Raw genomic sequence first — 22,929 nt, 5'->3', positions numbered from 1 at the left:
GACCAAAACTGGGTTACTTGACCACCTGCACACCAGTCACTGGAAAATGGGAATGGGCTGCCAGGATGGGTGTAGACCAGCTGTGGTTGAGCCCTTGGGCTGGACCTACCTTCTCTGAGCACTTTGCTACCTACCTGATACCTGAGTAAAATCAGGGTTCTCTTGCCAAGGAAGCTCGGGAAATGGTTGTTAATCAAATAACCTGTAATAATATCTGTCATGTCACAGCTCTTTTATCTTCATAATAAACAAGTTTTTAGATGAATTAACTATGTCCCAGAATAATTGAATGACTTATCTGAAGTCAGAGGTAACAAAAATGGATGACTGAGAATTTGTGATTCTGAATTAGGTTTTTTGATTCCAGTTCCCAGTACTTTTTTTTTTTTTTTTTTTTTAAGGGCCACACCTACGGCATATGGAAGTTCCTAGGCTAGGGTTTGAACTGGAGCTACAGCCGCCAGCCTCCACCACAACCACAGCAATGCCGGATCTGGCTGCATCTGCGAGCTACACTGCAGCTCATGGCAAGGCTGGGTCCTTAACCCACTGAGCACGGCCAGGGATCGAACCTGTGTCCTCATGTATTAGGCTCTTTTCCACTGAGCCACAGCAGGAACTTCCTCCAATTCCCAGCACTTTTTAAAGCATTTATTAACTTACTAACGAGGACTCTCTTTTTGTTTCAGGTGCTTGAAGTTCCTGGGAAGTCGGCATCCAACTCTGGTGCTCCCCCTGGTGCCAGAGCTCTTGAGCACACACCCGTATTTCGACACAGCTGAACCGGACATGGATGACCCAGCCTGTATCCTCTGTGCAGAATCCCCCATCCTAGCAGGGAACATTGTCATCTTTTTCTGCAGTGCAGCTTGGGTGGTCTGAGAAGTTTGGGTTTTCGTTTGTTTGTTTTTGTTTTTCCTCCTCGTTTCTTTTAGGTAGGAGTATATCCGGAAGGAGCCTGGTGGTTAGTAGTTTTCATTCTTACTTTCACAGAAATTCAACTTTGCCATTTAATACTACTACTAAATTTTATTGAGCACCTACTATATTCTAATACTGTTCAAATGCCTCATACATTTTATCACTGATCTTTCAAACAACCCTAGAAGGAGGTATTATTTCCAGCTTACAGATGAGGAAACTGAGGCTCAGAGAGGCTTAATAACTCTCCAGACCTGAGCCACGTCTGTGCCCTACACCACAGCTCACTGCAACACCGGATCCTTAATCCACTGAGCAAGGCGAGGGATCAAATCTACATCCTCACGGATGCTAGTCAGATTTGTTTCCGCTGAACCGTGATGGGAACTCCTAATTCTGTTTTTTTATTTTTATAGTGCAGTTGCAGAATTTTTTAAAAGATCCTTGTAATTGACATGGTAACCAATGTGTGAACCCTGTGTTAATCTCTAAAAAAGGCACATCCCCGATGTCTTTACCTCTAAAATGGCAATACCGAGTTCCCATCGTGGCACAGTGGTTAACGAATATGACTAGGAACCATGAGGTTGCAGGTTAAGGATCCAGCATTGCCGTGAGCTGTGGTGTAGGTCGCAGACACGGCTCGGATCTGGCGTTGCTGTGGCTGTGGCGAAGGCCGGTGGCTACAGCTCTGATTTGAGCCCTAGTCTGGGAATCTCCATATGCCGCAGGAAGCAGCCTCAGAAAAGGAAAAAAGACAAAAACAAAAACAAAAAATCCCTGCAATACTATGATTATTTGAAATTTGGCTCCTCAGAGAAGGACTCTTGGGATACGTGCTGTTACACATTCCCCAGGACATATTAAAGTGGCCTGAAAAAAAAAAAGGTAAACACTTTTGGAAGCATATTATGTTAATGTATTTTTCGGGGTAGTTGGAACATTGTGTTATTTAAGAAGTATGTAAGTGACAGAGACTGGCCCCAAATGTAGAATCAATATTAATTAGAATTTTTTTCCCCTGACATAAAAGAGGTCTTGAGGTAAGGAGTCTGGTGCTGGTATAGCAGCTCTACACTATTCTTGGTAATCCAGGCCCCTTCTGTTTTTCTCTCCTGCCATTTTCAGTTGTCCAGAATTGTTGCTAGAACTCCAGTCATCAGGTCTGGGTTCTAATCAGGAAGTCAGAGGATATTTGGAATAAAATCAGTATTCTATTAGTGAAGACAAGGGAACAGTGGATATTAGGTAGGCAAATAGCAGGCTTTGCCATAGGGATACATGCAGAAGATTGGAAGGTATGTCTTTTAATTTCTGATTTTCCCTCTGTTATAAAATTAATATACATAGAAACAATTTTAAAATAGAAGAAATTTCATATTTAGTACCCAGAATCATACTATTCACAATAATTGACAGTCAAGTTTCTTTTGTCCATGCCCTCGTCATACAGAAGTTCCTTGGCCAGGGATCAAACCCCAGGCACAATAGTGACAAAACCATGTTCTTCACTGCTTGGCCACCAGGGAACTCCTACAGTTAATGTTTTGACGTGTTTCCTTCTCCCTTTTTAAAAGCTTGGGTTTGGAATTTTGTGGGTTTCTTTTTCCTTTTTCTTTTGTCTTTTTTCCTTTTCTAGGGCCGCTTCCCATGGTATATGGAAGTTCCCAGGCTAGGGGTCTAATCAGAGCTGTTGCTGTTGGCCTACACCACAGCCACAGCAACGCTGGATCCTTAACCCACTGAGCAAGGCCAGGGATTGAACTCACAACTTCATAGTTCCTAGTCGGATTCATTAACCACTGTGCCACGATGAGTAACTCCTTTTTCCTTTTTCATCTGTATCTGTGGCATATGAAAGTTCCCAGGCCAGGAACTGAATCTGAGCTATACCTGTGACCTCTGCCACAGATATAGCAATGCTGGGTTGTTAACCCACTCTACGCCACAGTGGGAACTCTTGTTATTTTTTTAATTAAAATTTTTTTTTCTTTTTATGGCCTTACCTGTGGCATATGGAAGTTCCCAGGCTAGCGTTCAAATTGGAGCTGCAGCTGCTGGCCTATACCACAGCCACAGCAATGCCAGATCTGAGCCGAGTCTGCAACCTACACTGCAGCTCATGGCAGTGCTGAATCCTTAAACCATTGAGCAAGGCCAGGGATCGAACCCGAATCCTCATGGATACTAGTTTGGTTCTTAACACTTCTAGCCGCAATGGGAGCTCCTTTTTATTTTTTTTAACATTTCATTTTATCAGGCAAATATTTGATGATAGATAGCTGCTGTCATATTCTCTACATATAGAGCCTGCTTTTTTCACTTATGACAAAATGCTTATGATATAATATTAAAGGTCTTTTATAGGAGCTCCCCTGTGGCTCAGTGGGTTAAGGATCCAGCATCGTCATGGCAGCAGCTGGGGTCACTTCTGTAGCATGGAATTGATCTCTGGCCCAGAAACTTCCACATGTTATTGGTGTGACCAAAAAAAGAGTCTTTTATAAATACAATTTTTAATGGTTATGTAATACTCCATTAAGTAGATGAAACAGAAGTTGTGTAATCATTCTTCTGGTTTTGGACATTTAGGTTGTTTGTGATTATTTGCTATCACAAATGATTCTGTGGTTTGATTTTGAGATGTGGAATTATTATACATTCCCAAGACTCTTCCTGTCTGGTATCAAACTGTTTTTCAGAGGATTGTGCCAGTATGTACTTAAGTTGGCAATATATCAAAAGTTTCTATTTGATTATTTATATTCTCAGCAGCAGGCATTATTTTAAAAAACCTTTTTGAGGTCCTGTTGTGGCTTAGTAAGTTAAGGACCTGACATTAACTGTCTCTGGAGGATGCCAGTTCGATCCCTGGCTTAGCTCAATGGGTTAAGGATCCGACTGGGATCTGATGTTGCCATGGCTGCAGCATCGGCCTTAGCTGCAGCTCAGATTTGACCCCTAGTCTAGGAACTTCCACGTACCACAGGTGTGGCCGTTAAAAAACAACAACAGCAGACCTTTTTTTTTTGATAATTGGATGAGTAATTGGAGTAATTCGGAGCGGGATAATGTATTTCTTGAATTTGTGTTTCTTTGTTAGAAAACGATAGTTATTTAATGGGAATTGAGAGGTCGGGAAGTAGAGGCACCAAATACTGTCCAGGCTCAACCTTTTATGTCTCCAGGTTTACTTAACCCACTTATCCATCAGACATTGCAGTTTTGGTTCTTATTTTCAATGCTGCTAAAACATGTCCAACAATGCCAGCATTGTTCTCCGATCATACCTTCAGGCACTATGCTTACCTCCGAGACAGTCTTTCTCATCTTGTTCCTGCCTTGAGGGTATGTTGAAAACATCTTTTGTCTTTTTTGTTTTGTTTTGTTCTATTTTGTTTTGATTTTCAGTCCTTTGTGGTTGTTAAATAGTAGAAAGCTAGCTGTATAGTCTCTGAAAACATATTCATTCATTCTTGGGCTCTCCTATTGTTTTGCACTTTTGCTTCTCTGTATCCTTTTTTTTCCCCCCTTTTTTAGGGCCGCAGGTGCAGCATATGGAAGTTCCCAGGCTAGGGGTTGAATCAGAGCTTCAGCTGCTGGCGTACACCACAGCCACAGCAAGGCCAGATCTGGAGCCTCATCTTCGACCTACAGCACAGCTCAATGCAATGCAGGATTCTTAACCCACTGAGCGGGACCAGGAATCGAACCTGAATCCACATGATTTGTTACCACTGAGCCACAACTGGAACTCCTTCCTTACCTTTTAAGGCAATTCATTTTTAATATCCTGGGTTATTAATTATGTTGTATTAGGCAAAAAGAAGGAATCTGGAACAATATATTTCAAATCAAAGATCAGATCATGTTATATTACGTGAAGCTATGATTCTCAAATTTATTTTTTAATAATAATATTTATTTATTTATTTAGGCCCTGCCCACAGCATTCAGAAGTTCCTGGTCCAGGACCTGAACCCAAGCCACAGCAGTGACAATGCTGCATTCTTAACTGCTAGGCCATCAGGGAACTCCAAAATTTATATTTATATTGCTTTTTTAGGGCCAAACCTACAGCATATGGTAGTTCCCAGGCTAGGGGTCAAATCAGAGCTGCAGTTGCTGGCCATAGCCACGTGGGATCTGAAGTCTGTCTGCTACCTACACCACCTACTTATGCCAACACCAGATCCTTAACCCACTGAGCAAGGTCAGGGATCTAACCTGAATCCTTAAGGATACTGGTTGGATTCGTTTCCGCTGCACCACAATGGGAACTCCCAAAATTTTTATTATTTTTAAAGCTTAGAGATACAGAAAGAAAAAAATTTGTAATGAATTATAATGATAGTAATAGCAAGCACACACTGAATCCTTTATGCAGGCATTTTTCTAAGTTCCTTATTTGTATTTACTCATCCCTACTTAATAAGTGTAAATGACTTTATCTAATATAATATATGTACATGGTTAGAAAATTTAAACTGTATAGAAGATACAAAGTTAAAAGTGAAATCTTGGGAGTTCCCATTGTTGCTCAGCAGAAACGAATCTGACTAACATCCATAAGGACACAGCTTTGATCCCTGGCCTCGCTCAGTGGATTAAGGATCCCACATTGCTATGAGCTGTGATGTAGGTCGCAGACATGGCTCGGATCTGGCGTGGCTGTGGCTTTGGCATAGGCCGGGGGCTACACCTCCGCTTCGACCCCTAGCCTGGGAACTTCCTAATGCCTTGGGTGCAGGCCTAAAAAAAACAAAACAAAAGGTGAAATTCTGGACTTCTCTTACAGTGGATTAAGGATCCAGTGTGTTCACTGCAGCAGCTTGATCCCTGGCCCAGGAATTTCCAAATGCTGCAGACATGGCAAAAAAAAAAAAAAAAAAAAAAAGTGAAATCCTTTTTGCTCTCCTTTCCTTCTCTCTCTCTCGTTTTGTTTTATTATTTTTAGGGTCGCATCTGCAGCATATGGAGGTTCCCAAGCTAGGGGTCCAGTCAGAGACACAGCCACAGCAATGCTAGATCCAAGCCGCGTCTGCAACACCACAGCTCACGGCAGTGCTTGATCCTTTAACCCCCTGAGCGAGGCCAGGGATCAAACCCGCGTCCTCATACTAGTCATATGCGTTTCTGCTGAGCCATGACAGGAACTCCACTTTTCTTTTTCTTCTTCCAGCTTGTGGCTGTATTGAGTAGACCATGTTCACTTTCTTTCTCTCTTTCCCTCTCTCTCGTTGGAGCTGGGGAAGGAGAAAGATGTTATTTACAGATTTATGTAGCCTTTTTTTCCTTTTTGTTTTGTTTGGCTCACATTTTTTTCTTGGTTTCTTTGATGTTACCAAAAGCTGAGCCACTGAATTTGTTGACGCTAAAACCCCACTGTGTTTGCTTAGTTACCAGGTAGAAAACTAGTGTCGTCCGCTCTTTCTCCCAATATCACGCCTCATGAGGACCCATCCCATCAGTTCCTGCAGCAGAGTCTTGAAAGGGTGTACAGTCTTCAGCACCTGGACCCTCAGGGAACCCAGGAGCTGCTAGAGTTCACTATCAGGTGAGGCGATTGATCACCCATTTCCTTGACAGAGTTAACTTTGTCATGCTTGGCCTGACCCTTTTGATTTCCAGCGTTGATTCTGGGCTAGTTTTTCTCACTGTTGACCTACACTCACACGTGATTTTGTGATGTTCTTACTTGGATTGGGTTGTGGTTTAAGCGTATTGCAAAGAAAAGCTTTGTGTTCATGACCAGATTGATGATTAGCACAAAACTCGAAAGAGTTACAAAGAGGTTTTTTTCAGTTTTTCCTATCTTATATTTTAGTTAGGCTGGGTTGTAGAAAATAGGAAGTAACAGTGGCTTAAACAGAGGGAAGGATTAATTCTTTCTCTTAGACATATGGAGCTGAGATGGCTGATGACCTAGACTCATTCTTTTTTGTTTCTCCATCTTCTGCATCAAGTAGCCTTTGCCTCATCAGTGCTTAGTTAACACTTGGTGACTGCTACTGAGGAAGAAGGGAAGGATAGCCAGAACAATCAGCAGATTCGGACAGACCCTATTAGAATATCCCGAATGATTTGCAAAGAAATGAAACTCTTTTGCCCTTAGCAAAGGCAGGATCTATCTGCTTTTATAAATGAGGTTTGATTGAAACGCAGCCACACTCATTCGTTTAGCTACTGTCTGTGACTGCTTTCATGCTGCAGTGACAGAATTGAGTGGTTGCCACAGAAACTGTATGGATTGCAAAGCCTAAAATATTTACATCTGACCCTTTACAGAAGAAGTTTGCTGACCCTGAAGCGATGCCTCAATCCCATTTTCTTCCTCATCTGCTCCCTCACCAAGGTGATTAATTTAGAGGCCACTACTGAAGTCGTTGGCACTGAGCCCAGGACAATAAGCCCCACAGACTCAGCCCCACCTAAATAAACACTTAAGTTTTGTCCATGTTAGTTTTCTATCCGTTTGGCACTAAGAAAGTATAAAATGCATGAAAGCAGGCCCATTTGGTTATTAGCTGCAGTGCTAATAGGTGTTTGCAGACACCCTGGTTTGAGTCACTCTCATGATCTGGGTTTTATGAGGTGATGGTCTTGCTGTAGTCTCTGCTGGTCAGACACTGTTCTGGTGCTGTGGTCAGTCCTGGGCACTGTGTTTCTAGTTAAGTGCATTCTGAGCAAGGTGGCCAGGATGGGAGAAGATCCAGAAAGGGAAAGCACACAGTGCAACAGAAGTCGATGACTTACTGTGTTTTACAGGCATTGCTGCAGAAATAAGAAATGGAAATTTGGGAAGGTAGCAGAACCAGGATTTTATTTATTTATTTTTTTTGTCTTTTATTGTTGTAGTTGTTGTTGTTGCTGTTGCTATTTCTTGGGCCGCTCCCACGGCATATGGAGGTTCCCAGGCTAGGGGTTGAATCGGAGCTGTAGCCACCGGCCTACGCCAGAGCCACAGCAATTCGGGATCCGAGCCGCGTCTGCAACCTACACCACAGCTCACGGCAACGCTGGATCGTTAACCCACTGAGCAAGGGCAGGGACCAAACCCGCAACCTCATGGTTCCTAGTCGGATTCGTTAACCACTGCGCCACGACGGGAACTCCAGAACCGGGATTTTAATCTAGCTTCCTTAGGCTCTAAAATTGATGCTCTGTAGTATGCAGCAGTGGGAAGGGGATTGGTGTACCACTGGAGATCAGATCAGATAACCCCTGAGGTTCTTTAGAATTTACATTTTCTGGGAATTCCTGCTGTGGGTGCAGCAGGTTAAGAATCTGAGATTGTCTTCACATCAGTGTGAGTTCGATTCTTGGCCTGGCCTAGTAGGTTAAGGATACAGCATTGCCGCAGCTGCTGCATAGGTTATAGCTGCGGTTCAGAGTCTATCCCTGGCCAGGGAACTGCTGTATGCCATGAATGTGGCCAAAAAATAAATAAATAAATAAATAAATAAAAAAGAATTTGCATCTTCCATAGCTGTTGAAAAGTGAAATGTTAGTCATCATTTCATACACAAGTTTCTCTGATTAGGAGTCTGGCCATTTCCGTGTTAGTGCTAGTATCAAACAAACGACCTTCACCGTCTTCCACGTTGCCCGCTGTTGTCGTCGAAGCAGCCATATATCCCAACTGAGATTTCACTTCTCCGATACAGTTCAGTGAGGGCCGCAGAGGAGAAATTTTTTGGTTTGTTTTTAGAACTTGTCATAACTGCTTTGTTTTCACCACTTACTTTGGGTGACTTATATCACTTTAATGAATATTTGCTAAAAACTCTAGTTATGGAGTTCCCGTCATGGTGCAGCAGAAACAAATCCAACTAGGAACCATGAGGTTTCGGGTTCAATCCCTGGCCTCGCTCAGTGGGTTAAGGATCCAGCGTTGCTGTGAGCTGTGGTGTAGGTCGCAGACGTGGCTTGGATCTGGCATTGCTGTGGCTGTGGTGTAGGCAGGCAGCTGTAGCTCCGATTGGACCCCTAGTCTGGGAACCTCCATATGCCGTAGGTGCGGCCCTAAACAAACAAACAAAAAACTCTAGTTATGATGGCTTAACCAGAATGGAGACTTTTAAGATTTTTATAGATGGCGTTTTCTTCTGGTCGTACCCTACCTTCAGTGGGATGGATTTGATCTTCTGAAGGCTCTGCTATCCTTCATCATAGCAAGAGCTGGTGTGTATTAAGTGCCCACTATGTACCCACTCTTACAAGTGTTTTATATATGTTATTTCACTGAACTTGAAAACAATCCCATGAAAATTATCCAGTTTTTACAGTGAGTGAGGGAGCTTGGGTTCATTCATTTGTTTTATGGTTTTTCAGCACCCATTGTATGCCAGTCATTCTGCTTGGCAAGACCTAGTCTACTACAAGGTATCTTACAGCCTACAAGGGGAAATAGGGAAACAGAAAATGCAGTATCGTGCTTTCCACACCAGAGAGTAAATACAGGATTTTCTAGAAAAACAGAAAGGGGCACTCAGCCCTTCCTTTCATGGTTTAAGCAGTGACCAGAAGAATAAATAGAAATTAAGTTAAGAAGAGAAAAGACTATCAAAGACAAGGAACAGCAAAGTTCTGGGCTAGAACATAGGTCTTTCTAGTCCTTCCATCTGGTCACACTGCCTGTTTCTGATAAAACAGTTTGTATGACATGAGCCATCTAGTGTGGTGAGATTTAAAATCCAAAGACATGTTTCAAATCAAAGAGAAAATTAAAACATACCTAGAGACAAATGAAAATGAAAATATGAAAATCCAACACCTATGGGATGCAACAAAAGCAGTTCCAAGAAGGAAGTTTATAGCCAGACAAGCCTACCTCGGGAAGTAAGAAAAGTAGCAAATAAACAACCTAACCTTATACCTAAACTAACTAGAGGAAGAATAATGGGGAAAAAAAACCCAAAGTTAGTAGAAGGAAGGAGATCATAAAGATCAGAGCAGAAAAAAATGAAAAATACACTAAAAGATAAAATAGACAAGATCAGTGAAACCAAAAGCTAATTCTTTGAGAAGATAAGCAAAATTGATAGACCTTTAGCCAGACTTATCAAAAAAAGAGGGCCCAAGAGAATGAAATCAGAAGTAAAGAAGTTATTCCTGCTTTATAACACTGGGAACTGTATCTAGACACTCATGATGGAGGATAATAATGTGAGAAGAAGAATGTATATATGTATGTGTGACTGGGTCACCTTGTTATATAGTAGAAAATTGGCAGAACACTGAAAACCAGCTATAATGGAAAAAAAATCATTAAAAAATATGTATAAAGAAGTTAAAGCTTCCAACACAAGAGAAATACGAAGGACCATAAGAGACCACCATGAGCAAGTATATACCAATAAAATGGACAACCTAGTAGAAATAGACAAATCCCTAGAAAGATGCAATCTCCTAAGACCGAACCAGGAAGAAATAGAAAATATAAACTGACTAATTAAGGTTACTGAAATTGAATCATTAATTTAGAAACTCCCAACAAACAAAAGCACAAAGCCACATGGCTTCATGGTGAAATCTACCAGACATTTAGAGAAGGGTTAACACTTATCCTTCTGAAACTATTCCAAAAAATTGCAGAGGAAACCAGTCTTCTGAACTCATTCGATGAGGCCACTATCACTCTGATACCAAAACTAAAGATAATCACACACAAAAAATTACAGGCCAGGATCACTGATGAACATAGATGCAAAAATCCCCAACAAATATTAGCAAACTAAATGGAACAATATCTTTTTTTCTTTTTTTTTGTCTTTTCTAGGGCCGCTTCCCACGGCCTACGCCAGAGTCATAGCAACATAGGATCCAAGCCACGTCTACAACCTACAGCACAGCTCACAGCAACACCGGATCCTTAACCCACTGAGCAAGGCCAGGGATCAAGCCCTCAACCTCATGGTTCCTAGTCAGATTCGTTAACCACTGTGCCATGACGGGAACTCCTGGAACAATATCTTAAAAGAATCATACACCGTGATCAAGTGGGATTTAACCCAGGAATGCAAGAATTTTTTAGTATCCACAGATTGATCAATACGATATACCACATTAACTGAAGAATAAAAACCATCTGATCATCTCAATAAATGCAAAAACTTTTGATAAAAGTCAACATCCATTTATGATAAAAACTCTCCAGAAAGTAGGCATAGAGGGAACCTACTTCAACATAATGAAGATATCTATGACAAACCCACAGCTGACATCATATTCAGTGGTGAAAAGCTGAAAGCATTTCCTCTGAGATAGGAATAAGACAAGAATGCTCACTCTTGGGATTTCCCATTGTGGTGCAGTGAAACAAATCTGACTAGTATCCATGAGCATGCAGGTTTGATCCCTGGCCTTGCTCAGTGGGTTAAGGATCTGACGTTGCCATGGTGTAGGTTGCAGACAAGGCTCGGATCTGGTGTGGCTGTGGCTATGGTGCAGGCTGGCAGCTGTAGCTCCGATTTAACCCCTACCCTGGGAACTTCCATAGCTGCAGATGTGGCCCTAAAAAGCAAAACAAACAAAAAAAAAGAATGCTCACACTTGCCACTTTTTGGAAGTCCTAGCCACAGCAATCAGAGAAGGCAATAAAGGGAAGCCAAATTGGAAAGGAAGAAGTAAAACTGTCACTGTTTGCAGATGACGTAATACCGTACATAGAAAGCCTTACAGATGCCATCAGAATACTGTTAGAACTCATCAGTGAATTCAGTAACGTTGCAGGATACAAAATTAATATACATAAATTGTTTGTATTTTTATACATTAAGAATGAAATATCAGAAAGAAATTAAGGAAACAGTCTCATTTATCATAACATCAAAATACCTAGGAATAATACCTAGGGAGCAAAAGCTGTACTCTGAAAACTATAAGATGCTGATGAAAGAAATTGAAGACACACACATAGGGAAAGATTGGAAGAATCAACATTGTTAAAATTATCATACGGAGTTCCCGTCGTGGCACAGTGGTTAACGAATCCGACTAGGAACCATGAGGTTGCTGGGTTTGGTCCCTGCCCTTGCTCAGTGGGTTAAGGATCCGGCGTTGCCGTGAGCTGTGGTGTAGGTTGCAGACGCAGCTCGGATCCCGAATTGCTGTGGCTCTGGCGTAGGCCGGTGGCTACAGCTCCGATTCAACCCCTAGCCTGGGAACCTCCATATGCCGCGGGAGCGGCCCAAGAAACAACAACAACAACAACAAAAAAGACAAAAGACAAAAAAAAATATCATACTACCCAGGGCAGCCTATATATTCAATGCAATCCCTGTAAAATTACCAATGGCATTTTTCACAAAAGCAACCAAAACTTTTAAAATTTTTATAGAAACACAAAAAGCCCCAAAAAGCCAAAATAATCTTGCAAAAGAAGAACTGAGTTGAGGGATCATTCTCCCTGGCCTCAGACAATACTACAAAGCTACAGGAATCAAAACAGCATGGTACTGTCACAAAAATAGAAATGTGGATCAATGGGACAGGATCGAAAGCCTAGAAACAAACCCATGCACTTATTATGGTCAGTTAATTTATGACAAAAGAAGCGAGAATATACAGTAGAGAAAAGACAGTTTCTTCAGCAAGTGGTGGGAAAACTGGACAGCTGTGTAAAAAAAATGAAATTAGAATATTCTCAAATACCATATACAAAAATAAATCAAAGTGGATTAAAGACCTAAATGTAATAACCGAATATTCTAAAACTCCTAGAGGAAAACATTGGCAGAATGCTCTTTTACATAAATCTCAGCAACTTATTTTTGGGTCCATCTCCTAGAGTAATGGAAATAAAATGTAAACAAATAGTACTTAATTAAACTTAAAAGCTTTTGCACAGCAAAGGAAACCATAAACATAAACATGCTTTCCACATATACTGATCGTCACAGCAGTCTTATGAGCCCTATAGTACCCTCTATTCCCAGATGAAGGAGTTGGGATCCAAGATCATAGTCTAGGAAGTGATAAAACTAAGACATGAAACAAATCTTTGGGTTAATTTTTTAAATTGTTATTCATTTATTTACTTAAATTGAAGTATTGTTGATTTTCAGATTATTTCCCAGTGTATTTTATTAGAAGATATCAAATATAGTTCCCTGTTATTACAGCAGGACCTTGTTGTTTATTTTATATATAGTAGTTTGAATTTGCTAAACCTGAAGTCCTAATTTATCCCCCTCTCCTTTCCTCTGTGGTAACCATGAGTTTGTTTTCTGTTTCTATGAATAAGTTTGTTTTATAAATAAGTTCATTTGTATCTTTTTTTTAGATTCCACATGAAAGTGATATCATATGATGTTTGTCTTTTACTAACTTCACCTAGTATGATAATTTCTACATCCATCCATGTTGCTGCAAATGGCATTATTTCATTACTTCTTATGGCTGAGTAATATTCCACTGTATATATGTACTACATCTGCATTAACCATTCCTCTATCGATGGACATTTAGGTTGCTTCCATATCTTGACTATTGTTGGACTTTCTGCATGGCTCACAACATATCTTGGCTATTGTAAATGGTGCTGCAGTCAACATTGGCTGCATGTAGCTTTTCAAATTAGAGTTTTTATCTTTTCAGAGTTCCCATTATGGCTCAGTGGTTAACAATCCGACTAGGAACCATGAGGTTGCAGGTTCGATCCCTAGCCTCGATCAGTGGATTAAGGATACGGTGTTACCATGAGATGTGGTGTAGGTCGCATACGTGGCTAGGATCCCTCGGCGGCCACAGCTCTGATTAGACTCCTAGACTGGGAACCTCCATATGCCTTGGGTGCAGCCCTAGAAAAAGACAAAAAAAAAAAGAGTTTTATCTTTTCCAGATAGAGTTCTATTTTTAGTCTTTTAAGGAACTTCCATACTGTTTTCCATACTGGTTGTACTCCCGCCAGCAGTGTAGGAGAAGTTCTGTTTTCTCCACACCCTAGCCAGCATTTATTATTTGTAGACTTTTCTTTCTTTTCTTTTCTTTTTTTTTTTTCTTTTTAGGGCTGCACCTGTGACATATAGAAGTTCACAGGCTAGGGGTCAATTCAGAGTTACAGCTGGAAGCACATGCCACAGCCATGGCAATGTGGGATCCAAGCTACGTCTGTTACCTACTCCATAGCTGGATCCTTACCCACTGAGTGGGGCCACGGATCTAAACACACATTCTCATGGGTACTAGTTGGATTCGTTTCTGCTGTGCCACAACAGGAACTCCTTTTCTTTATTTTTTTTAATTAATTAACTTTTTATGTTTGTGGCATTTGGGAGTTCCAGGGTCAGGAATAAAACCTGTGCCATGGCGGTGACAACACTGTATCCTTAAGCCATTGAGCCACCAGGGAACTCCCTGTAGACTTTTTTTTTTTTTTTTGTCTTTTTAGGGCCATACCTGTGGCCTATGGAGGTTCCCAGGCTAGGGATCAAATTAGAGCTACAGCTGCTGGTCTGCACCACAGCCACAGCAATGCCAGATCCAAGCCGCATCTGCACCCTTCACCACAGCTCATGGCAATGCGTTATCCTTAACCCACTGAGTGAGGCCAGGGATCAAACCCGCGTCCTCATGGATACTAGTTGGGTTCGTTACCTGCTGAGCCACGATGGGAACTCCAGCATGACTTTTATACGCACTGGGAAACTAAAACATTTGTATGCCTCTATTGTAACATTTCCTTTTTTTGTGGTGGTCTGCAATCACACAGTTTGCGAAGTATACCTGTAATCGCAGTCCATGTTGTGAGGATTAAACGAGCTCATATAAGGGAACACCTGGCACACCTAGTACAGTGCACACAGAAGGTGCTCTTGGTACCTTTTTCATTAAAGAGTCTCCTGATGGATCTAAACCACATCCTCATGGTTTCCTGATGGATCTAAGCCAATCCTCATGGCTTCCTGAGGATTGTGGGCATAAAGAGGTAGAGAAGAAACACTGGGACACAGCATTTTGCTGCGCAGCTAGCACGTTTCTGTCTTTGTACAGTAGTTCAGGCTTCTTGTGGCTGGTTGGGTTGCATCCTGCTCTGTGCAATTCACAACAGTTGCTGCATTGCAAGGGTGGTCGAATGACTTAACACCTGGGGGCAGTCAGCTAATGTATAGTCAGCTGGTCTGTGTTCTCTGTAATGTAACAGAAGGCAGCATCTTTTTGGAGATTAGATGGTTCAGGAGTAGAATGATTCAGGGCTGTCTTTTGTAAGACAGACATCAGTGGTGGGAAAGGGAGAGACCGTCTGGCCACCAAAATAGCATTTTACACATGTGATTAGCTAGTACCAGGTCTTGCCTTTTATTTGCTGGGTTTCCACAAAAGAGTAAGCTCGAGGATCAGTTCAAATCACCGAAACTAAAAAGAGACTGGTATATAAGCCACAGACCCCAATTTCTTCAGTCACTTTCAGAATAATTCTCTTTTTGTACATTTCCAAGGCATTTTCATTCTGGTATCAAGGTCCTCTGGAGGCCGTGTTAGCTACTGAGAAACTTACCTGAGATTAGAGGGAGGAGCTTAGTCCAATGGATAATTTTGTACAGGCTGCTGTGAAACCTGATATATTATGCCAGCCCTGAAACAGTTAACTTCCTTCATGAGCCATATCTTTAGGTTTCCCACAGTTATTGTTTCTGTATGAAATTTTGATGCTTCTATTAAAAAACAAGGCAGCTTTCTACCAATTCTATGAAAGTTGAATTGTTGGGTCTCGTACACACACACACTCTCTCTCCCTCTCTCTCCCTCTCTCTCCCTCTCTCTCCCTCTCTCTCCCTCTCTCTCCCTCTCTCTCTCCCTCTCTCTCCCTCTCTCCCTCTCTCCCTCTCTCCCCTCTCTCCCTCTCTCCCTCTCCCCCTCTCCCCCTCTCCTCTCCTCTCTTCTCTCTCTCTCTCTCACCCAAAAAGAAAGAAAAGGAAAACGTTACTTTTGTAGATATAGAGGACATTTCCAAAAGAATTTAAAAGAAACTGGTAATGCTGGTTGCCTCTGGAAAGGGTGTACTGGTTACCAGCACAATAGGTATAGGAAAGTGGATTACTTTAATTGGATATCTTTTACTATCTTTTGAGTTCCATCAGTTTAGTATCTTTGAGTTCTGTACATACTAGCTAAGTATGTATCTTCTATGTGAGGAATTAAACATTTAAAATCACTAATCCCAGCTCCCAATACAGCTTGTTTTGTTTTGTTTTTTGTTTTTTAGGGCTGCACTTGTGGCATATGGATGTTCCCAGGCTAGGGGTCGAATTGGAGCTACAGCTGCTGGCCTACACCACAGCCACCACAACACCAGATCCAAGCTGCATCTGCAGCCTACACCACAGCTTATGGCAACACCGGATTCTTAATCCACTGAGGGAGGCCAGGGATTTAACCCACATCCTCATGAATACTGATGAACCACAATGGGAACTCCCAACTCAACTGTTTTATCTGTCTTTGCCTCTTTTTATTTTCTTGTCCACAGACAGTTATGTTTTATATGGTTGCAATCACCTTGTCGATACCTGTATCCAGTTAGGATGCTTTAATTGCAAGTATTAGAAAACCTCTTATCTCAAAGCAGCTTATAAGGGGCTATTTATCTCTTCATATGAAAAAAGGCCTTTCGAAGGGGACCCAGTTGCTCTCTGTCTTGGAATTTTTCTTGTCCTCAACATTTGCTTTATAAAGGCTTTTTTGTTTCTTTTATAGAAACATATGGGAGTTCCCGTCGTGGTGCAGTGGTTAACGAATCTGACTAGGAACCATGAGGTTGTGGGTTCGGTCCCTGCCCTTGCTCAGTGGGTTAAGGATCCGGCGTTGCCGTGAGCTGTGGTGTAGGTTGCAGACGCGGCTCGGATCCCGAGTTGCTGTGGCTCTGGCGTAGGCCGGTGGCTACAGCTCCGATTCGACCCCTAGCCTGGGAACCTCCATATGCCGTGGGAGCGGCCCAAGAAATAGCAAAAAGACAAAAAAAAAAAAGAAACATATGGCTGCCAGTGGTAATCAGGGCTGTAAAATGTTGTTCAGTCTACTGAGAGATGGAGGTAGAAACACAGAAAGAGAGCATGTGTGAGTGATTCAGAGACCCCATCAGACCTGCTTCAAGTATTCAGTGTAAATCCTTCTATTAGGACTGATGAGACCAGCTGAGGTCACATAACCAGGGAGATGACATGTACTAATTGGCTAAGTCCAGTTAGACTCTACTTGGAACTGCACTTGGGGACACCTTCTTTTGAACAAAATTGGGGTTCACTTAGTAAGGAAGAAATGGAGAATGACTGACTGGGTAGGTAGCCAACAGAGTCCACTGTAAGACCTTAAATTTTTTTTTCTGATGATACAGAACATACTTGTCCATTGTATAAAACACTTGGAAAATAAAGCATAGTTGGGAGAAGGCCCTAAGAAGCACTCTAAATACCTTGATCCAGAAAACGGTTTGCTGTATTTTTCAGATTTATAAATATGTAGCTTATACATAGTTGAGGTCATATACCTTATTACCGTGTTATATTCTAGTGGTTGTTGTAGACTCTTCTGTAGACTGGATGCACAGTAATTTATTTAATAATTCTTCTACCATTGACTATTTAAGTAGTTACTGGGTTTTACTATAATGGTCCACACAGCAATGAGTATTGTGGGGCGTAAAGCATTTCATTTCTGTTGAATATTTATCTTAGAATTACTTCTCAGGGGGAGTTCCCGTCGTGGCACAGTGGTTAACGAATCCGACTAGGAACCATGAGGTTGCGGGTTCGGTCCCTGCCCTTGCTCAGTGGGTTAACGATCCAGCGTTGCCATGAGCTGCGGTGTAGGCTGCAGACGCGGCTCGGATCCCGCGTTGCTGTGGCTCTGGCGTAGGCCGGTGGCTACAGCTCCGATTGGACCCCTAGCCTGGGAACCTCCATATGCCGTGGGTTCAGCCCTAAAAAGACAAAATAAATAAATAAATAAATACTTCTCAGGATAAATCTACAGATCACAATACTTGACCATATTTGTGACTTTTATAATGTAGTACGATTTTACTTTGCAGAAGAATTATATCAACTTAAGCTGCTATCAAAGTGTAAGTGAACCAGTTTCATTATAACCACTTTAGCACTGGGAGCTACCATTTTAAAAATTTAGACCATTTTACTAGGTATGAAATAGTAAAATGCTTTTGACATGATCTTTAATTGGTGTCATTATCCTTATTCTATGTTTGGCTTGGGGTTTTATTTACTACAGGGATCTGCAAAGACTTGGAGAACTTCAGTCTGAATTGGCAGGAGTAGCTGACTTCTCTGCTACCTACCTTAGGTGTCAACTTCTTCTCATCAAGGTTGGTTCTGATCCATTTTGTTCATGAGTGTGATGCTAAGAGTACACTTTAATGGATCCAAGAGTGTTTGAGGCCATAAGTGGAAAAATACATCGTCTCATGCAACTGCTTAGCAATGGAGAAATTATGTACTCTGCAGTATAATTGTATTTATCTCTAATAAATAATTTGGAATTTGACTTTTTAATTTGGGTAACTTCTTTTATCATTTGTATAGTTAGAACAGATTGGATAACTGCTTTCATTAGAATGTCAAGGATTTTAACTTTTTAAGTAATTTGATTAGCAAAGATCTTATATAAACTTTCATATTATTATTTTTTTAATGCTAATTTTTACTTGATCAAAGCCAAATTCGCCAAAGATTGACTTTATTTCTCTTAAAAGGGCCAATTGCTGGCATTTCATACTTTGTATAGTCAGATTATATGTATATAGACACATGAAATTGGTACCCAAGAAGCTGTTTCAGTTCACTGAGTTGAAAATCCATTAAACTGGCTCAATAGCTGTCAGCCTCTGCCGCAGAGTTCTGCTATAAATTTAGACTTAGACTTCAGGAGAACCCTTCTCACTGATAAAACTTTATCTTAGCTTTATTTCTCAATGTTGTTAGTCTTCAAAGTTCCTAATGATATTTGGCTACAGTCAGAATAAATGGAAGAGTCAAATTATTTGCCACTGTAAGATACGTGAGCTTAGGGTTGTGCAGGTGTGTATGCTTGTGAAGGTAGGTGTGTACGCTGAAGTTGGTTGGGATTTAAACAGCTCTTATTCAGCTAGATAGATTCTTTGAAACGTATGTGCCTATGTAACCATTCCCCCATTTAAGTTAGAGAATATTTTCCATCACCCCTCAAAGTTCCTTCATGTCCCTTGGCAAAGTTGTTTGGCCTTTCCAAGCTCCAACGAAACAGGGCTAATAACAACTCTACCCAGGTAAGGATTGGCAGCGAGCAGTGTATGTGGAAACCCTGGGTCTAGAGTCTAGGGTCTAGAGCGACATGTCAGTGTTGGTCTTCTTTCTACTTCCTTGGCTTGCTATCTTCTGCATAGGAATACAAGAAGGCTTCTGAAAAGAATCCACGTTTTTTTTCAGTAGGAAAAGAGATTATTCCTAAAAAGAATGTAGAACTATGTTTTTTACTCAACTCATGGAGTGGAAGGGTACGTAAGGGACCCCGACTTAAAAACCCAAGGGAGGGAGTTCCCATTGTGGCACAGTGGTTAACGAATCCGACTAGGAACCATGAGGTTGCGGGTTCGGTCCCTGCCCTTGCTCAGTGGGTTAAGGATCCGGCGTTGCCGTGAGCTGTGGTGTAGGTTGCAGACGCGGCTTGGATCCCACGTTGCTGTGGCTCTGGCGTAGGCCGGTGGCTACAGCTCCGATTCAACCCCTGGCCTGGGAACCTCCATATGCCGCGGAAGCAGCCCAAAGAAATAGCAAAAAGACAAAAAAAAAAAAAAAAAGAAATGATTGGAAGCAAGTATTCAAAAATAACAACTCTGTTAGTGGTAGTAAGATTTAGGTAATTAAAAAATTTCTGTATCTATAGTTTAGACCAGCCAGTGTCTAATAACGGTAGTCATAGGTGCCTTTGGCTGTTGAGCACTTGGAATGTTCAAATTGAGGTGTGCTGTAAGTGTAAAATACACCCTGGATTTCTTAGACTTAGTATGAAAAAAATGTAAACTATCTCATTAATAATTTTTTTTTTTTTGTCTTTTTAAGGCCACAGCCACGGCATATGGAGGTTCCCAGGCTAGGGGTCGAATCGGAGCTGTAGCTGCCAGCCTACGCCAGAGCCACAGCAACGTGGGATCCGAGCCACATCTGTGACCTACACCACAGCTCACGGCAATGCCGAATCCTTAACCCTCTGAGCGAGGCCAGGGATCGAACCTGCAACCTCATGGTTCCTAGTCCAATTCGCTTTCATGGCACCACGTTGGGAACTCCCCTCATTAATAATTTTTAAGATATTGATTGCATGGTGGAAAGGTAAATCTTGGATATACTGGGTTAAATAAACTATGTTGTTAAAATTAATTTCACCTTTTTTTTTTACTTTTAAAAATGTAGCTACTAGAAAATAAAAATTTATATACATAGCTTGTGTTATATTTCTGCTTGACAGTGTTATTTTAGGTGTTCTATAATGTTATTAGATTATGTCTGTAATTAAGAAGGTCCGTGAAGGAGTTCTGGTTGTGGCACAGCAGAAATGAACCTGACAAGTATCCATGAGGATGCGGGTTTGACCCCTGGCCTTGCTCAGTGGGTCAAAGATCTGGTGCTACTGTGAGCTGTGGTATAAGTCACAGATACGTTCCGGATCTAGATGTGGCTGTGGCTGTGGTGTAGGCTGGCAGCTGAAGCTCCTATTCGACCCCTAACTTGGGAACTTCATATGCTGCTGGTGCGACCCTAAAAAGCAAAAAAAAAAAAAAAAGAAAGAAAGGAAGAAGAAGAAGAAGGATTGTGGAAATAAGAGAACATAGCAGAGGTTTAGATGAGATGGCCGGATGAATGGATATGCAAGGAGAGAGATGGAAGGTAAAATCTGTGGCTCTAATTGATAGTTTTGAAAGTAGATATAATTGAAAGAGGGAGGAATCTAGAAAAGCTTCTTGATTTCTTATTTGTATATGTTGGTAAGGTGATGGGACTGTTCAAAGGATAGTGAGCGTGGAGCAAAGAAATAAGAACTAAGTCAAGCAGGTAGGTTCTAGGCAGTCGGGGTGTAGGCCAGTGGCTCTGGGATCAAGGAGGTCCCAGAGCCTCAAAGCCTGGCTTCCCTGAAATTCTGGTGAGGCCTTCATGGCTGTAGTTTGGCTTTATGGCTTCTGTATTCCACTTGCAAGCTGTGGTCTGGGACAGAGGGGCTTTGGGCAAAGAATTGAATGGGGAGGAGTTATTTGGGCAAACCATTGGTCACCTCTCTGTCCATAATAGGTAGGGCTTGTTGTCTTAAAATAAGATTGAGAGGAAGTCCTGATCACGGTCAATTTTCAAAGCAAAACAGATACCTAAGTCTCAAGTGATATGGCAGTCTTTTTTTTTTATGTTGACTTTCTTTTTTATCTTTATTTTTTTATTACTCAATGAATTTATTACATTTATAGTTGTAAAATGATCATCACAATCCAATTTTATAGAATTTCCAACCCAAAACCCCAGTGCATCCCCCCACCCCCCCCAAACTGTCTCCTTGGGAGACCATAAGTTTTTCAAAGTCTGTGCGTCAGTATCTGTTCTGCAAAGTTCATGCTGTCCTTTTTTCAGATTCCGCATGTCAGTGAAAGCATTTGATGTTGGTGTCTCATTGTCTGACTGCTTTCACTTAGCATGATAATTTCTAAGTCCATCCATGTTGCTAAAAATGCTGGTATTTCATTCCTTTTAATGGCTGAGTAATATTCCATTGTGTATATGTACCACATCTTCTGGATCCACTCCTCTGTTGATGGACATTGAGGTTGTTTCCATGTCTTGGCTATTGCAAATAGTGCTGCAATGAACATCAGAGTATGTGTGTCTTTGCGAGTCATGGTTTTCTCTGGATAGATGCCCAGGAGTGGGATTGCTGGATCAAATGGCAGTTCTATGTTTAGATTTCTGAGGAATCTCCATTCTGTTTTCCACAGTGGTTGCACCAATTTACAATCCCACCAACAGTGTACTAGGGTTCCTTTTCCTCCACACCCTCTCCAGCACTTCTTGTTTGTAGACTTTTGGATGATGGCCATTCTGGCTGGTGGTTTTGATTTGCATCTCTCTAATGAGTAATGTTGAACATCTTTTCATGTGTTTCTCGGCCATCTGTATGTCTTCTTTGGAGTACTGTCTGTTTAGATCTTCTACCTATTTTTGGATGGGGTTGTTTGTTTTTTTGGTATAGAGCTGCAGAAGGTGTTTATAAATTTTGGAAATTAATCCCTTGTCAGTCGATTCACTTGCAAAGATTTTCTCCCATTCTGTGGGTTGTCCTTTTGTGTTGTTTAGGGTTTCCTTTGCTGTGCAGGAACTTTTAAGTTTAATTAGGCCCCATTTGTTTATTTTTGGTTTTACTCTCATTACTCTAAGAGGTGGATCTGAGAAGCTGTTGCGATATGGCAGTCTTTTTGACCTCTGTGTTCTGTCTTCTGATTTCTTAGGCTTTGCAGGAGAAGTTGTGGAATGTGGCTGCCCCTTTGTATCTGAAGCAGAGTGATTTGGCCTCAGCAGCAGCAAAGCAGGTAAGCTCATTGACACCTTCATCTCAGATATCTATCTCTGTCCAGGAATTGCATTATCTAAGTGAGAGCTAGAGGCCTTCACAGGCTCTGCTGTGGCCTCCCCATTTCAGTCCGTGAAAGAAGTTAGTGGTACAAAAAGCAGCATAAGTAGGAGACACAGCCATGGCTTTTGAGTCAGGAACTTGGGGTCTGTTCCTCCGTGTGCCTCTAATTTCCTGGGTGATACTGAGCAGGTTCCTTAACCTTCCTGATTTCTAAGATCCTTTTGTGAATATTCTAGAAAGAATATTATTAGGTTATATTTCAGAGATATGAAAATCTAATAAATACTGTCTTGAGTCTTTCATCTTGGAATACAGCTGAATTCATTATGAGGTTGTTTATATTTTTAGCCTGTAACAGCTCTCTCTTTTTTTTAAACCATCTCTTGAATATTAAAAGATCCT

General features: G+C 41.4%; 1 protein-coding gene across 2 annotated transcripts in view; it reads left to right on the top strand.

Annotated features, from left to right (window-relative positions):
* Positions 1–22,929, top strand: part of INTS4 (integrator complex subunit 4) — a 121,719-nt gene that overhangs the window by 73,210 nt on the left and 25,580 nt on the right. For both annotated transcript variants that reach the window (XM_047752356.1, XM_047752357.1), the window contains 5 exons: positions 690–805; positions 4,136–4,269; positions 6,321–6,478; positions 18,151–18,244; positions 22,403–22,483. In XM_047752356.1, the coding sequence (XP_047608312.1) occupies positions 690–805; positions 4,136–4,269; positions 6,321–6,478; positions 18,151–18,244; positions 22,403–22,483 (583 nt within the window). The remainder of the gene's footprint in view (positions 1–689; positions 806–4,135; positions 4,270–6,320; positions 6,479–18,150; positions 18,245–22,402; positions 22,484–22,929) is intronic.

This window comes from Phacochoerus africanus, chromosome 11, assembly GCF_016906955.1.
Source record: "Phacochoerus africanus isolate WHEZ1 chromosome 11, ROS_Pafr_v1, whole genome shotgun sequence".
In the NCBI taxonomy this organism is placed as follows: domain Eukaryota; kingdom Metazoa; phylum Chordata; class Mammalia; order Artiodactyla; family Suidae; genus Phacochoerus; species Phacochoerus africanus.
The sequence above is the reverse complement of the archived record's forward strand: the minus strand, read 5'-3'. Positions and strand labels throughout refer to the sequence as shown.